General features: G+C 37.2%; 1 protein-coding gene across 1 annotated transcript in view; it reads right to left on the bottom strand.

The window, feature by feature from the left end:
- Positions 1 to 15486, bottom strand: part of IL23A (interleukin 23 subunit alpha) — a 39419-nt gene extending 23933 nt beyond the window's left edge. The window contains exon 1 of the mRNA XM_044083669.1: positions 15246 to 15486. Coding sequence (XP_043939604.1) covers positions 15246 to 15398 — 153 coding nt within the window. The 5' untranslated portion in view covers positions 15399 to 15486. The remainder of the gene's footprint in view (positions 1 to 15245) is intronic.
- Positions 15487 to 19140: the final 3654 nt, after the last annotated feature.

Here is a 19140-nt window from a genome sequence, read left to right as displayed (position 1 = left end):
CCAGCTTAGTGCACTTCTTATCAATTTATGAGTTATAGAAAAGTGTACAACCATTTCATTGACTCACTTTATTCTGTACACATGGCTAAAATATGGAATTATATCCCCCTTTGATAGATGACTTGAATAGAATCATAAACTCTCTGGAAAGAATTTATGGAAATAATTGACAGTTACATGGAACTGTTAATGTACAAATATATTACAGCTGTACTTCATAGTCTTGCATCCAGCTTTGTCACTACACTTGCACAAGTTACAAATATTCTTAATTTTTTTCCTGTCTTCATGACTCAGTTTGTTATTGGTTTATATCCATCTCTCTTGCCTGAACCATCTGTAATATAGTGGATCATGATAGAGTCAGATAGCCTAACTTATTATTATGTGTTCAAGACATGAATGCCAAGACATTTCTCTGCTCCGTATACTAGTTAAAGAAAAAAAAAAAACATAGCGAATGCTGTCAGGAAGGCAGTGGAACACAGTCCCTTGCATATACACTCACCTTGCCACTCTTCTCAACTGTTCAGATAGTCACAGAATGTGCATATTTTTGGCTTATATATTTGATCTGTACTTCATAAAGTTTGTGGTTTTTGAACAAATTAGTGAGGAATGAGAATTGAATTACTAAAATAATAATGACATACATTTATGTTTCAGGGTTTGTATCCTTCAGAAAAAGCAGGTGAACACACATCTTGTTATTCTAGCAACTTTCTTTTTAACAGGAAGTTGGGGGCTTGTCAGTGCAGGGAGCAGGTGGGAACAAATCTTTTATTTCTGCCACTGCCATTTGCTGGTCAGTACTGGCAGATTTTACTGCAGAGAACTAGACCTGACCTTAACAACTTAAGCAGGGGGTGCTTAACAATTGTTAAGGTCGGGTCTTACGCCATGCTGGGGCATAGCTGATTTGTCTTTTTCTGAATATCAGAGTGAAATCACCACTTTCCATGCACTAAAACTTCATTACTCTCTCCACCAAAATATATAATTACATTATTACTAATTTTTTAAATTTCATGGACTATATCCTGTACTAATTTTTTTCCTACATCTTCTTTAAACCTAGTTATGTACTTCATGTTTACCCCAGGTATTTATTTGAATACTAATGGTAATTAATTATCTTGGAATATTAGAAGGTCTTGCTACACTAAGGCAGTGCATGTAGAAAGTAAAATTTATAAACATGTAAATATTATAGTGTGTATGTGTGTGTGTGTTGCATGCGTGCTCATGCCATGAGTTTATTGCTAATTGTCTATCATATTTAGAGTGAAACACATTTCATTGCTGCAGACCATATAGTCATTATATTTGCTATATTCTTGATTAATATCAAAGATCCTCATTTTTAAATTATTTCTTCTGAATGTGCATGTTCGTTTTTCACTCTTACTGTAATTGTGGGTTGGCATAATGGTTAGTGTTTATCTCACAGAAACAAGGTACAGGGTTCAATTCTTGACTTTGGTCACTCTCTGGATATTGGCCATGCATGTAACAGTCTGCAGACTGATAACCTAGTGTGAACTATGAATTCTTTGTTCTATGTGTTTTCTCTGTGCTTTTCTCCCCAGACCTCCCAAGAAAAGGGGTCATGTACCCAGACAGACTATCCTGGTCAATAAATGTGTGTAAAAGAGTAAGTAAATAAGTAAACAAATAATAAGATGATTGTGGCAACTGCACAGATAAGACAAGTACATATTTTCTGTAGAGAACAAGATAGCATCAGCAGTCTGTATGCAGAGAAGTATATACACATGATCTGGATTACAAATCAGAATAAAATCTGCTCAACTTCAGATCTCAAATTTCGTTAATAAGTACTAATCAAATTCATTTATTTCACTGCAAGACTAATAGGTCGAGGGTTTGATTCCCTCAGCATCCTTTTACCTACTTTATGACTCTCAGCAAGTCACTTATTCTGAGAGTGCTGTCAGAATGAGTGTGAAAAAGGTCCATGTGGATCAGTGTTCAACTCAGATTAACAGATACTTAAAAAATTACTTTTACCCATGATCCTTGACAGGTTTCATTAACACATGAACAGTGCTTTAAAATGAAAAGTAAACTGAGATGAAAAACACTGCCAGAGATTGCAGTATTTGTGTTTCCCCTAAGGCAGTTGTAGAGTGAGTCATCATGTAGTAGAAGGTATGTTCTGCAGAAGCCAAAGATAGTCACATTGATATTGCCAGATTCCGGAAATTACAAATTGTATTACCTATTATATACTAGCTATTTCTGTCTTCCTGATATTGTTTTGCAAATTAAGCACTCAGGAAGAAGGAAAGCTTAGTCACCAGCAAGAAGGAAGAGGAAGAAGATGAAGGTGATAACATGTCATTACTAATTAACCTTTCCCTGCCTTGTAACATGAACACATGATAGAAACAGCTTAGGAATGCAACATAAATCAGTAGGTACTTCCTCTACAAAGTTAAGCAATATGGAAATTAACTGGAGAGTGATCATGTGAAAATGATTCAAAAGCACTTTAAGAAGTTTATATTGTGTCCAGCTTGTAGCTCAGGGGTTAGAGCACTGGTCTTGTAAACTGGGGGTCATGAGTTTAAATCTCATCACAGCCTCATCTTGTAGTTTAATTCTCTTGGATAAGGGCAGACCGTGCTGATCATAGACTCACACTGTGCAAATATAGACCATACAGCTTGGTGATTAAGGGAACTAGGATATAACATGGCTAGGCTTGTAAAGGCCCTAGGGCCAATAGCCTAGTAACTTCCTATGAACCTGTGAGCTGCACGCTCTTGAGAATAGTGTGCTTCTGCATTAGTAACATGACTTGCAGAGTGATCCTCAAATACACTGCAGCTCAGACAAATGGCTGGAAGATGTTCCATATAAGGCAATGTCCTTTTAGTCAGGTGGAGGAGACTGCCACAGCAAAAGCCTTGATTACATTAAGAACATTAGGAGTGCCTGGCAATTCTTGTACGGCAACACATAGCAGATGTGCCTGTGTGATACCTGTATGGTCTGGAAGAGGGTTGTCTTTCTTCTGCGAAATTAATTCAGTATTAATGAGAAAATATTTTCTTTAAATTCAGTGCCCCTAGTGGTGCTCAGCAAATATATTTCCTGATAATCTGCTTACTGATACTGTAGATGAAATTGTGATGTCAAACATATTTAGAAAATCTTTTTTTTTTTTCATGTAATGAACTTGCTGCTAACAGCTGTCATCTGAAAAATACTATTAGTAGCATGCCAACGTTACATCTTCACAGAAAATTGTAAAGATGGAATGATATTTCAGGAATAGGGGCTGATATGCTCGTACCTATTAAAAAAGTTATGGCCGAGGAGTCTAGTTGATATAAGATCATGACAGACAGTTAGGATGTTGATACTGATGTAAATGTATAGATATACATATACATTTTTTTTCTATATTTGGTGGCAATAGTGTGTCATTAGTTCAATCTTTAGTTTGTACATGTAGTGCATTGCATTAAAAGCTGTTTTTCAGGAAGACCTGATGATTAAACATTAATAGGAGAAAATTAGATTTTGTTATGAAAGTTTGATTATCTGCCTCCTTCTGCTGGCTGTTTGAGATATATTAAGCATTTTATCTGTCTGCTTGTTGCAAAGAAAAGAACATGTTACCACTTGCAGACCTGCCCAATGTTTATTTGTTTATTATACAGTTTAGTAAATTGATTTAAGTAAATGCACTGCCAAAAATATATCAGATATAGAAATGGGAGATATTGTTCATATCTTAATTATATACAAAAACATGAACATATATACTGGTTTTCTATAGTCTACACTTGGCAAAATAAATATCTTAAACTTTATTTTAGATGGGAAAAACATCTGGTTTCCAGCTCAAAACAAGCAATTTTCCAGGACTTAACAAAGAGTTCTGCACTGAGTGAAAGCAGACTTCACATTTGTACTATTGCTAAATTGTAAATGTAAACATTCTTTTCTCATTTGCAGAAATTGAGTATTAATGTTTATAATATAATGTAAAAAAATATTGTCTTCAATAGCCATGTGGTCAGTAAACTAAAACAATAACAACATCATAGACCCCTGTATGGTTCAGCAAATGGAGAAAGAGCATTTAGTAAGGCAGGCCCAGATTCTGTGATTAAATACGAAGTGCAAATGAGAAGAAACAACTGTAAAAACATTCAAACAAAACTATACTAAAGGATTTTCTATTTAGCAAACACAAGTGCATTAGTTTTAAGGACAATAGGTAGTGAATACTTTAGGGTGCTACCCTAAGTCATATACCTGATAAAGAATATCTCTTTAAATAGGTAAATAAGATTTAACATCATAAATATCTGCATTGCTTTGGTTCCAGCTGTTGTTCTACACACTTACTTTTCTCCTTTCTTCCACTTAAACATTGCTAATTTAGTATGAATTGCATGTACCTCCCTATATATATATACATATATATATATATATATATGTGTGTGTGTGTGTGTGTCTCTGTGTGTGTGAATGTATGTGGATATATATATATATATATATATATATATATATATATATATATATAGAGAGAGAGAGATATGGATCTTTAACACAAGGTCGAATTTCCACAAGATCAAACATGAAAAGATCAAGCAGGAATACTGAAAACCTGGAAGCTCAAATAATAAAGCACAGACCCAACACTTGCTTTTTTTGCAGGGGAGGGCAAGCCCCCTGCACCCACGGCACCCCCTTGCTAATTATATATACAAACTCTGAGTTCAAACTACAGTCAGGAAAGGAGAAAAACCCTAATCCCAACTGTATCATGATCCTGCAGAAGTAATATCCATGTTGTTCAATCTTCCAGATTTTCTGTATTCCTGGCATATAACCCATTCCTCACTGTGCCATGATCTGTTGGTGAAACACCCATTATTTTTCAATCAGCTGATTTTTGATCTACTGTACCAGCTTTTTCAAATGTCGATGTAAAAGCCAATTTGAGATAAGGTACTGCACCAAATATTTGCATACATGCATATATATATATATATATATATATATCAATTGCATACATATCCCGAAATATATATGATATGTATATATGTTTATATTTGTGTATGCAACAAAATGTGTGTTTAAGAAAAGTTATGAACTTTGTTTATTGTTTAAGGATGTGTAAATGTTCAAATATTCTTTTTGTGATTTTTTTTTATAATGGTACTGCATTTATTTTGCTCATTCATGAGTCTGGGTTGTGGTTGAAAATGGTCAGTGTGACCAGCCCATGTAGCCTGTTAACAAATACAAAATAAATGTATATAAAACTGCATAAGAAAGACAAAAGTGCTAAGTAATAAAACTGCATTCTCTTTTTGTGTAAAGTTTATTTTTTTGTTTTTTTTATTTTTAATGTTAAAATGTTTATTTTGTATTTAATGGGATGGACTGTGATCACCATGCTGGAAGCTTTTCAGCATCTCACTAATGCATCTGAACATTTACATTCAGATATATGGAATTTTACAAGTGTTTATACTATGCAAGGTGGCTACAAAGTAACCTGTCTGTAAAGGAATTGCTTTACAATCTAAATAATTGACAATGGTGTTGCTTTTTACCACAAAAGGCAGTGAGGGTCTGATATGCAGTATGCTATAACAAACATGAGAAATCACAATCACAAGACTTGAGAAAACCTGAATGCCAATTGAAATGAACTTTGGTCCAACAAACTCAGAATGTGTAATTACAAGAAACAGCAGTAACAAACACAAAAAAAAAATTGTGAGGACTAACAAATGATCTGAATCATATAATCATATAATTGTGGTGAGGATTGAGGCTCCTTAATTACTGGACCAGTGCAGGGGCGTCACAGACTATGACACAGGAAGATACAGCCAAGCAGACTAATGCAGTTGTTTAGAAACAGAACACCAAGTATCTGGCACAGAATTGATGATGATATGGGGAGAGGTGAGGTAGAGGGGGATGAGGTGATTATTGAGGTAAGACTGAATACTCCAGAGCTGTTCACATGACAGACTGGAATATTGTGAAAGGAAATGCAAATAGCTTAAATAATGAATGAAATACTATTTGCTCAAAAGTGTACATATAAGCGTGTGTGTGTGTTGTTTGTAATAGTGAGAACATTTCAAGATAGTCATTCACCATGCCTCATTTCTTTGTATTATGCTTTGCAAGTTCTTTGCAGCTTTCACAGAAGTGTGTCATGTTGTTTTCTTAAAAGACATCTCCACCCTTGATGTATGTTATTGTCCTGGAGCCCTTTCAGTAGCTTTCACTATCTCTTCATTTCCATTTCCCAGCCGCAGTTCATGAAGCCTGTAGCCACTTTTTTCTTGTTAACTTTACTTATACAATGACTAATCAAGCTACATTTGGATGAGGTTATAACTGGACAAAATCAACTGGCCACAAGTTCATCCCAACAAAACACTAAGTGTTTTTTTTATTGCAGGTGAAAATACCTACTACACCCACATCTGTGAGACAAGACTCCACAAACTTATGTCACCAACTCCACAGTCACACAGACATGAAGAAGGGAGAAATCTCTCAAAAAAGGAGTTGCTGCTGGTACACAGTTAGAAACCACACCAGCAATGATTTCCTATGAAAAAATAGTCACTGGAGAATTGACCAGTCCACACCTTGGCCAGTCTAAGCTGGACAAGGTGTAAAGAAACCTTTACATTTATTTTAGACTTCTTTTTTCTCCCTATAATATTGTGACCAGGATGTATTTTATTGTCCTGGAGCCCTTTCAGTACCTTTCGCTATCTCTCCATTTCCTTTTCCCAGCCATGGTTCATGAAGCTTGTATCACAGTTTTCTTGTTTGTCTCTTGTTTCAGAAATGAATTTTTGCCTGCATGGCACAGGGTTGACACACTTTAGTTAGAGTTCACTCTTAGTCATCACCCACAATTTTGCAGACTGAGAACCACAAGTGGGTTTGGCATAATGGTTAAGATCTTTGCCTTTTTAGTCACAAAGTACAGGGTTTGAGTCTGACCATGGATTATTGGCTAGGCTTAAAAAGACACTTAAGTCCAGTTAACCTAGTATTCACCTATGAATCTGCCTTGTTGAAGTCTGTAAAGTGGTATAATGCACACATGACAGTAAAACTGAAAATTTTCAGAAGAGATAATTGTTGAATAAATCTTCATTTAATGACCCCTGGATATACTGTATTTCATCACCCTATAAATAAACTGGTAAGTGTTTACATTTTTGGCCAAAGAATAACCATAGAAGATTAAAGATAGTATGAAATACAATAACTGACTTTCATTTGTTTTACCAGCTCTTTGAAGTGACAGTTGTCAGTTTCATGTAAATGAGCAAAACTCCTAGACTTTCTTGGGAACTATGACACAACTATGGCAGAGGGTCTGAGAACTGCCTGGAAACTGCTGCTTCGAGTAGTTAACAAACCCCCCAATTTATTTATTTATTTGACATTTGTTTACCGGGAACGTCTGACTGGACAAGTAGTCCATTTTCAGCGGAGGCCTGGGGAGAAAAGCTTCACATTACAAACAAAAGAACATTAAGTTAACATTTTACATAATAGTAGAGAAAGACTTTCAGCAGCATACAGTTAAAACAAATCACAGTAGTTCAGTAAAAAAGTGAAAACCTCACATTGTTGCCAGAAAAAGTCTCATGTCAGTGACTTGGATCACTGTTATTATAACTAAATGCAGGAAAAAAACCCCTTGTGTATTACTTCTAAGCTATTTCATATTATAGATCATAGGAGGTTACTAGGCTAAAGGCTCTGGGGCCCTTAAAAGCCTAGCCAAGAGTTTATCCCAAATAAGAAACCTTAGTTCGCACCTGTCACTCCTGTCAGTGAGGGACACAGGTGGAACCCCTGGGACAAATTTGTGGTTTCCCATCCAAGGTTGTGCTTGAAGAGGGTCAACAACATACTTTGTTTGACATGTATGGGGAGTCCATTCCAGATATGGGGCCGCCTCTGGGAGACAAAATTGTCTCTCCAGCAGGTTTTGTTAATGTCGCATATTAGATTTAGGCCTTTTGATCCGGTAATGCGTGAGTAGTTAGACTTACGGATATGGAGCATCTCAAGTAAGGCAGGGTCCAAGATTGCCTTGAAGGCGAGACAGAGATCACCTCTGAGCAATCTGTACGATATGAGTAGAGTGATAGTGATTTGAGCCTGTCCTTATAATTTTATCAATGAATAGTATCAAGGGATGGTCAATTGTAATTACTAAGGGTGCAGTAACATGCATTGTAATTATTCACTGGCTTTAACTGGAGATTAAAATGTTACCTCTTAATTAACAGGATTCTTGTTTTATTTATTTAATTATTTATTTAACATTTGTTTACCAAGAAAGTCTGACTGAGACAGAGCCCATTTTCAGCAGAGGCCCAGGGAGAAACTTTCCAGACACATGCCTTTGAAATATGGGAGGAAACCAGAGCACCCAGAGGAAAACCATGCCCTTTATATTAGAAAACTGGATCCTATTCTGACTGCAACACCCCTTTGCAAAATTGTAGGGCAGACTTGCATAACAATTGCAAGTAGGTTACTAAAACGATCATTGTATAAGACTTTTTTTAATTAAACTTGCTATGAGTTACTGTAACTCTCTTGAGTAATTAATTTGACTGATCTGCACCATTTTAAAAGTATTTATATCCACTATTGTAAATATTATAATCTAGTTTCATTTTCTCACTGACTACCTATTCATATCTAAGATTCCAACCTGCAGCTCAAAAGGAATATGGCACTTAATGTATTTTTGTAGTAAAAATGTGGCACTGTCGTGGCTGTGTCAGTTTCATATATACCTTGCTTCTAGGTGCAAGCTTGCCCTAGGAATACAGTCTTCTCTCTGGATGCTGTGCAGTTCCTAGGACTATTACCTTATTCAGATAAAAGCACAATGTTTTCAGCAGTCTGCTTTATTCCTAAGGATATGCACTATGTTCAGGAATGTATCATGTTTTCACTAATAGCCTTAGTTTCTAAGGACATTCTTTGTTCAGAGTAATAAGCTATACATCTGAGGATTTCCCATTGCCTGGATTAAAAATGTTTCATATTTTGCACGTTAGTCCTTCTGTATGTGGGTCTCAGTGGAGGGAAAGGGGTGCATAGTCTACTAAAGCAGGCAATACTGTAGCCTGTAGCTGATGATTTGCTTTTGGTAAGCAGCAGAACACTGACAAGCAAACCCAGCCTGTTGTGGGATAGAGGGATGTGGGGGGGGTTCTCTGTTGTTCCCTCCTTGTACTTAATAAAAATCATGTGGAAAAAAAATATCAGTTTTCCTTGTCCCATATCATCAGACGTTGGTCACACTGTCACCTAACTCATTCATCTATGCATGCCACAGCTGTAGCACTAGCTCCCTACTAACATATTGCACCAGCATTGGTACCATTCTCTAGCAGACTCTATACCAGCATTGGTAGCGTACTCCAGCAGACTCTATACCTGCATTAGTACAATTCTCTAGCAGACTCTATACCTGCATGGTAACATTCTCTAGCAGACTGTATACCTGCATTTGTACCATTCTCTAGCAGACTCTATACCTGCATTGGTACCATTCTCTAGCAGACTCTATACCTGCATTGGTACCATTCTCTAGCAGACTGTATACCTGCATTGGTACCATTCTCTAGCAGACTCTATACCTGCATTGGTACCATTCTCTAGCAGACTCTATACCTGCATTGGTACCATTCTCTATCAGACTGTATACCTGCATTGGTATCATTCTCTAGCAGACTCTGTACCTGCATTGGTACCGTTCTCTAGCAGACTCTATACCTGCATTGGTACCATTCTCTAGCAGATTCTATACCAGCACTGGTACCATTCTTTGGCATACTCTATCCCTGCATTGGTACCATTCTCTGGCAGACTGTATACCAGCATTGGTACCATTCTCTGGCGGACTCTATCCCTGCATTGGTACCATTCTCTGGCAGACTGTATACCAGCATTGGTACCATTCTCTGGCAGACTCTATCCCTGCATTGGTACCATTCTCTAGCAGACTTTATACCTGCATTGGTACCATTCTCTAGCAGACTGTATACGTGCATTGGTACCATTCTCTAGCAGACTGTATACCTGCATTAGTACCATTCTCTAGCAGACTCTATACCTGCATTGGTACCATTCTGTAGCAGAATTTATCCCTGCATTGGTACCATTCTCTAGCAGACTCTATACCTGCATTGGTACCATTCTCTAGCAGACTCTATACCTGCATTGGTACCATTCTCTAGCAGACTCTATACCTGCATTGGTACCATTCTCTAGCAGACTCTATACCAGCATTGGTACCATTCTTTGGCATACTCTATCCCTGCATTGGTAGCATTCTCTGGCATACTCTATCCCTGCATTGGTACCATTCTCTGGCATACTCTATCCCTGCATTGGTACAATTCTCTAGCAAACTCAATACCAGCATGGTACCATACCAGTCATCAAGGATGGCCAGGCTGAAAGCGTGTCATAAAGTTTTGGACATAGTTACTTTACCCAACCATACTAGCAATGTCCTTAATAACAAAGTATAAATTGTGATGTTACTCATTCTTAACTGGCATGTTTCACACTGCAGCTGTAAATTTCATACAGTTTAGCAATCTAGCTTGAATAAACAGTGGCGGGAATGGTTTCCAAATATGACGAACAACCAGAGTACGAAATTCATTTTAGCCTATTGAAATTAAAAAGAGGTATATTATATCACGAGGTAAGATATTCCCTTTTCAAGTCACATCTAAAGAAAGGTATAGAATATATAAAATAAAGCTGCATTCAGCAATGCTACTTAGGAGGCGCAGCATGATATTTCTAAAATCATGGCTTATATTAACATTCAGTGTAATTATGATAAAATAGATTAGAAAGTGGACCACACCCTTTGGTAAGGGAACAAATTCTTGCCTGTCTTTGTGGCATAGAAGAATAAAATCCTTATTACACTCCAGGTGACTTGCATTCAGTTAGTGATATGCTAAGCCTGAAGACCTTGGAAATAAGTGGATGACACTAGCAAAAGCATCCTAGGGAGAGGGAGGTGGTCTGGCATACTGCAGTGCTGAAACCTACAGGAGTGTGGTGCTTGGCACTCGACAATATGGTGCAGAACAATGACCACATTGCACAGGAAGATAGAGGATTGGCATGAATGGGTGCACTCATCATCTCCCTAGGAGAGGATGTAACGGAGAGGGTTAGGCTAAAGGTGTAGTTGGGTGCTCCACATGTTTAACATTTCATTCCTTGCATCCAACTCTCACCCCTGCAGGGAATGAATGGGCCAGTTAGACTACATGGTATGGCTAGGGTCTCATATCCTTCACTGTGAGTGAGTAATGAATGGGCTTCATCAGACAGTCACCTCGGCCAGGTTGGCTTGCCTCATTCTTGACTAGGGACTGAATGGGCCTGACTCATACTCTGATGAGGAGCATAAGTGTCTATAGGTGGGCTAAGAGAGGGGCTTGATGGTTTGTGGGGGCCAACTAAAATAAAAAAAAATAGTTCTGAGTAAGATGTAAGCATTAAAAACCTGACTTATGACACTGGGATGCAGATGTCGGAGACAATTAAACAAATACACAGCAGAACAATAAAGCATAGTGTAGTATTTTAAAAATATAGCAACATGCAGTTCTGCTTGTCTTTCCTTAACATTGTTTGATAGTCCAGTTATTTTGTATAGGTTCATAGGTAGGTTTGGTTAGCTCTCCTTGTGGTCCATTTTAAGCTTAGCCAATTTCCTCAAAGCTGAGAACCAAACAATAGTACCTTGTGTCTGTGAGGTAAACACCGTAGCCATTATGACAACCCTCAATCCTTATAAGATAGGACTACTGTCTTTATAGTTTGGTTGCATTAACTTTTGCATTGAACAACATCATCTCAGTTTCTAACAAAAAAGAAGCGTCAGTGCTGCAGATGTTTTAAGAGTCACACTTCATGTGCTCTGTTACTGCTGTTCCTCGGTTTCATATTAAGGTATGATTTAGCCATCATTGTATGAAATAAAAAAGGAAAAAAATATTCATTAATGTTAATATAGTTCATGGGACAGTGGCTTACAACTGACACATTCACAGTTTTGTCTCAAATACAGTAAACTGACAAGACTACATGTATGCCATCACTAAGTGAAATGTAGTCTTTTAAGTCTTGTACTCATCAGTAACACTGGGCAAAATGTCAGAGTACTTTTCATTACCTGTATAATTGTCTTTGTTCAAATACATCCTGAAAGGTGATTTCACATTCACTTAGTAAAAGTGCAAAATCCGTGTTCTGGAAATAATTGTGCACTGACAGTTGTACAGATGTTTAATAGATAATATGAACTGTCATCACATTAAGCAGCAGTTCTTAACTTTGATAAGTAATAATTATGGACCTGACTTTCATAGTCAGAATAAGGTACTAGTTATGGCATTGTCTTTGTGCAATGCCATATCAAAGCATAATTTATCAGACACTGGCAGGAATCTAGAACATTTCCAAAATGGCTGGAATGGTATTTAGTAAGACCCCAGCTAGTAAATAATGACTAAAGAAACAAAATGATACTGCAGCAACAAACAAAGAACACTAAGTAGTTGTAGTAATTACGGAAGTTTTTATGCATGTTCAGTAAGAATGCAATCTTTTTTTTTTTTTTTTCATTGTCAGAGTTGTGCTATTACTTTACAAAGAGATATAAATAGAGGCTTCACAGTGGATGAAAATGCCTTTACCATTGCAATTTAGCTGCTTGATTGCATGGGTCCATTTATTAATTTATAATCATTTATTAAAATCTGGGCTCTGTATTACTTCACTGAAAACTAACTTCAGCAAACGGCTGTTCATTGAATATTCACATCAGTAAATGTGTTTCCCAGGGAAGTGAGTTACTTGGCAACATACCCTCCGTCACACACACTGCAGTACAGCAAACCCACCAAGGTGGGGGGATACACACCCCACACCGACCCTACCTTTGTATATCAACTCCAAGATTGCATTACAGTGGGAAAAAGGGTAAATTTCCTAATTCTGGCCAAGTAACTCACTGCCCTGGGAAAAGCGTTCTCTAATGTGAACATTCAATGAATGGCCGTTTGCTGATTTATGTTTGATGAATGACCGTTCGCTGAAGTTCGTTTCTGATGAACTAAAATTGACCCTAAAATTTGTTATATCATTTTTTTTTAAATGCAGCACTTAGTATCGACAAAACAGCCCACAGTAACAAAAATAGAAATGTATCTAAAAACACACTATAACTGCTAAGAGACAAGAATGACTCTCACAAAGAATTACCATAGTTACTGTACTAGAAATGTTATTTTTTTCATTATGTTTCATTAATGAATAAAAGTTTTAAAAACAAAGATGCTGGTCTAAACTGTAATATCATGTGTCAGAAACTGTGTAAAATAAACATACTGCATTTTTATGAGAGGAACAGTCCAGGTGAAAAAAATCATACAAAACATATACATGAGTCTCGCGCCCGCGCACACACACACACACACACACACCAGAAAGTGGTAGAAGTAAAATGCAGAAATCTTAAGTTTTTTGTTGTTTTGGTTTTTGCAGTGTGATTCAAGTTTTCTGTACTCTAAAGGTGTTTGATAATAAGTATATGAAACTTAGTAAGATTGACGATTACAGCATACCAATATTGAGTTAAAACATTTTAAATACAGATAGGAGAAGCACTTTTTTTTCTTTATTATTTGCTGCAGGAAACTTTGCAGCCACTTTAAAAAAAATACTTATGTTATTATAAGGTACTATGATTCAGAGTTTGGAGAATATATTATTTATTTATGTATTGATTGTTTATTCACTGAAGTCAATATTTTCTAACGTAACAGTGGAGAAAGTGCAGCACAGAACATTTTCTGTGAATAAAGTAACCCTTCAGTAATTACAGTGAAACTTGGAAAGGTGAAGTGATGATGTTGCATTGATATCATTATATCATCACTGGTTTTATTTGTGTAAAGTTTCATTGACTTCTGTCATGCCCTCTGTTAAATACTTTGTTTTATTTTTATATGTAGGCAAACTGTACCAAGTACCATCTGTGCTCTTTTTCAATCACAACCTAATTTAAGTACAAGAAAAAAATACAGCTATCAGTGTACATAAAATACATAGGAAAACAGCTAAAGATGATTTTAGATATATCTTTTAAAGTGAAAAATAGCAACATTGAAACTTAACACTGTTCATTACGAAGTTAGCATTGTTTAGCTTTTCATCTGCCCCGATAGTCATTAAAATGTAAGTGACAGCATCAGTGTGTCTACAAATTAGTTTTTCCTGGAGAAAAATATGAGCTGTCCACATACCAGAGTAGGTAGCTCATTAAAGGACGAAGAGCACAACAATGCTATGTTCTTAAGAGTGCTGTCCGGGAGCCAACACACTCTGCTTAAAGGCTTTTACATCTGAAGCATGCTCTTTGCAAAAGTGGTTGTAATAACTGGTAAAACATATTCCAGTGCTTGGATAAGGTAGCCTTTGCCTAGAAACATTCTAGCTCTGTTTATTAGCAAACTGTTAAACAGTGGCAGGTGGCAAGAAAGGTGTTTATTGACTTGTTTTGTTTTTGTTGATATGCTCAAAAACGTTGTCTCCCACCCAAAAACATTATATCTAACCAAAGTGCTAGTTTGGCATTTGAATTAAAAGAAATTCTGCAGAACATGTTGTACTAGCTTTGCAGCAGTCTGGCATGTGTAATTTAAACACAGAAAAGTATTGTGAGTTAACCTAACAAAAGTAACTGCATCTGGGCAGAGCTTCTCATCAGCCAGGAATGACAGCACCTGTGCTATAACCCCAGCCTCACTGCACAGATACTGTAACCTCCGGGTTCACAGAGTTATTAGCAACACTATGAGGCTGGAGAATTAGTTTTAAGGAGAAAAGCAGGTACTGCTATATCTACTCTGTACAGTTATGGAATCTTAAGAGTGTGTTAGCAGGTTGTATTGAAAACTTGGTTTGGAGAATTGCCAGACCAAAGGGTTTCCTTAGTTCACATCTGAAAGTTTCCTTTGTGGAGGTATGCCATTTAATGCATTTTCCTGTGCTTTAAGAGCAAACTCTAACTCAGTTAAAATTAATATAAAACAAATGTAAAATAAATAAATAAAATAATTTAGCAAAATTCAGCAGTAACTTACCAAAGTAGGCAAGTTCAATGCAAGAACATTGAGATTTCTTGATACTTCTTTGCAGTGTTGCCAAGAACTTGAAGAACTACCTGATGTGTTTCCTCCCATCAGCAGAATTACTCCACTCAAAAGCAACAACTGTAGTGTCAGAAGGCTATTCATTTGGTCCGAGTTCCTCTTAGAAAATAAAAAGAAGTACTGAAGTCACTTTCCTTAGTCTTCGCTGCTTCTGGCTCTGCCTTTGCAGTGTTGTTGTATGCTCAAACAAATCACTGTCTGATGACAGCATGTTCAAGAGCCTTTAGTCTTATAGACACTGAGCCAGGTGACTCACATAGCAGGTATAACTGGGGATTCCCCACAGAAGTCTCAGGTTAAACTGAAAGGATCTAATGAACTTCGTAAGTACTTACTATGTTTGTTTGGATAATGGCTGTTTAGAAGCTATGGTTTGCTGTGGTCTTTTCCCCACATTTTGTCATTCATTCTTTATGGTATAATCCATTAGTAAGACTTACTCTGAAACTTTGTCCTAACTAATTTTCCCCTGTGAAGGAGAACTGATACTTGTTGGTTACTTGTTGCATTGTTTAGGAATCTCTGTCTATTTCTTTGTTTGTACAGAGAAGCATAACTTTTCGCTGTGAATTTTTTAAATAATTCTGTATTTTTTCTCTGCCTCCCTCCACCCTCCAGGGCATTTTGAATCATTAATGACTTAATGTTTTAATTGTGCAATCTTTTCAAAAGGGAGGTGAGAACCTGCATGAGCAGAACTGGAAAAACCCCTCTCATGCAGTTAGTCTCATAACAGCTGTAATTACTTGTAAAAGCTATAATTTGTCTATTTAGAAAGAGATATACATAAAGAAATCTTTTTATGTGTCATTTATTCAGCTAAGCATGCCAGCTTTGTTCTATATTTATTTGTTGCATTCATTGAATATGCTTTCTTCCTTCAATGTAATTTAATGTGTCTGGATTTTTTTTTTTTGTTAACATAATATAGTGAGTTAAAACTCATCTGTTTAAACTCTGGTATAGTGAAAGGAGGGGGGCAGCCATGGTGGTGCAGCGGTTAGCGTTGCCGCCTCACAGCAAGAGGTTCTCCGGTTCGATTCCCGGCTGGGGTGCCTTCTGTGCGGAGTCTGCATGTCCTCCCTGTGGTTGCGTGGGTTTCCTCTGGGTGCTCCGGTTTCCTCCCACATCCCAAAGTCATGCTGTAGGTGGATTGGACAGTCTAAATTGGCCCTAGGCATGAGTGTGTATGCCTTCTGTGGAAGGTTGGGCACCGGGCTGGCAACTCGACACCGTAAAAAAACTCCACTGCCAATCATGAGCGGACAGGTGATCTGCTGTGGCGACCCTTAACCAGGAAAAGCCCAAAGAAGAAGAAGAAGGTATAGTGAAAGGAGGACATCTGTTAACTAATCAACATTTTATAGACTTAATAAAACTATAAAATGTAAGTTATATTTCCCTACTTTAGGTCATATATAAATGTTTATCCTTCCCTAAGCTCACTGTGTTCACTGCAGTGATTTCCACATCTGTTTGATATGTGTAGTGCCATTAGCTTCTAAATATGCTGCTCTCTCATTCTTCACACAGCCCTATATCATGCTTCCCCCTCTTTCACTGCATGTGTGTATATATATATATATATATATATATATATATATATATATGTGTGTGTGTGTGTGTGTGTGTGTGTGTGTGTATGTATATATGTATGTATATATGCATGCATGTACTTCCTCCATACATGTACAAATTCAATTATGCATTTCTATATCCCTCACACATCTACTTGTCCATCACTGCCTCTGCCCCTAAATCCCTTGCTCTTTCTCCCCCCCCCCACAAAAGGGAGTTTGCCAGTCCTCCCTACTACATCAAATCCCCTAAATTCACAATAAGAATAAGCTTTCTAATCAATATTATTTTAATTTGAAGTTTCACTAAAATAAACCATGGGCTGCAGCAATCAGATTTACACAGCATATGCAATAGGTACATTAAAATAGCACTTCTGAATGCTGGAAATATTAACAGAAAACTAGATTAACTCAACTCCTTTCTAATAATGGACAAACCTGATGTACCAGGAACCACAGATTTAAGGCTAAAATCAGGCACCCCAAAAATAAACCATCACTTTTCCATGAAAAGCTTCTTCTTTGACAGTAAGACAGGTGCAACAGTAGGAGGTGGAGCCATGTTCTCAAAAATAAATAAATAAAGCATCCCTGTTAGCCCAAAATAATTCCAGTAATGACCACGACCCTAATTAGCAAATTTTGCAACAGGAATGAAGCAAAATCAGTAACCTTGTCTAATAGCACAACTTTTCAGGTTCTCCTTAAAGTGCTACTGCACAGCCGTTTAGTTATCATTATTACAGGAGACTAGTTGACAGTGCTCAATCCTTGCAGTGCTGAAGCTCTGGATTTTTTGTCTGACTTTTGTCTAATGCATGTAGTAAAAAAAGACAATTTTATAATGAGAAAACATTCCCTTCTCAGGCTTGTTAACAACAAACAAATCAAATAAACTTGGTAACATATGTGTCCTCTCCTCTTCCATAAATGTCCACCATCATATAACATTCAGTATAACTATTTCCAGCAACAAGTCTCCTCTTAAACATATCACCTTAGTCCCTTAAAAAAAAAACAAACAAAAAAAACATATCCCTAAAAGAAGAATTGGTTAAACTAAACTGGGCACACTTCCTGCTTAACAATAACTGTTCTACCCTCTCCACACTCACTAAATTGTAGACTTTTCCAAAGCAGTCATAACTATTGGACCACAAAAGAATTAAAATTGCTCTGCAAATTGCGAGCCATCTTGGCTAAACTGTAAAAAGGTCCCCTCCACTGAAACTAAGACCAAGTTATCACCTCAGAAACCTTGCTAAAAAGACCAATAGAAGGCATGAACCTAATTTCTTCTGTTCAACTGAAAAACTCATCAATTAATCCATGTTTGTGAGTTGCCTCTTATTCCTATAGTGAACCAATTAACAGCCACCTCATCTGTAGAGTTTATTGGGCAAGTAGGGAATGGAACTAGTTTTCCCAAGCCTTTGTTCCCTTTCACACACACACACACACACACACACACACACACACACACACACACACACACACATCTATGAATACTTTATATTCACCAGTCCACCTCCTGCGTATCTTTGAGATTTAGGAAGAAACCAAAAAATCCATGTGAGTAAAACATACCCCAACCAAGAAATCAACCAGGGGCTGCTTGCTGGTGGGTGACAATGCTACTCACTGCATCACTGTGTTGCCCCCACCTAATTAGCAGGCCAAAGCAATTCTGGAACCTTGAGAATTGTATAACTAGTCACAGTTCTTGACAAAATCCACATCAGGCTGCCATCCTCCTCTGGACACCTTACCACAGGTTTCCTAAAAGAATTCTCTTTATCACCGCCTATCATATTGTGACCATAATGTCTTGTGCCCAGCTGCACCCTTCATCCCACTCTGATTGTGGCTCATATCTTCATGAATCAATATCCCATCCTCTCCACGCTGGAAAAAAACTTTGAAATTTCATCTTCATATGACTAACTGAATGCTCTCAAAAATATCACATCCTCGCTATGCATCTGCATTGATTTAGGCCAGACATCCTTATATACCCTCACAAATGACATACTCCAAATTACTGACAAAGGCTTTCCAATGGGACATTTCTGACCTAGCAGAGCATGAACTAGTACTAAACTCCAAGACTTCAGCAGGACTACACCAGAACATCTCTCTCATGGTGCAGAAACTTCCTGAACAAGAGAACATTTCAAGTCCAAATCAGCTCAACTACCTCTGACTCCACATAGTCCTACAGGGACCAGTTTTATTCCCTCTGTTAC

Source organism: Protopterus annectens, chromosome 9.part0 (assembly GCF_019279795.1).
Source record: "Protopterus annectens isolate FY-2018-M chromosome 9.part0, PAN1.0, whole genome shotgun sequence".
NCBI lineage: Eukaryota > Metazoa > Chordata > Ceratodontiformes > Protopteridae > Protopterus > Protopterus annectens.
The sequence above is the reverse complement of the archived record's forward strand: the minus strand, read 5'-3'. Positions and strand labels throughout refer to the sequence as shown.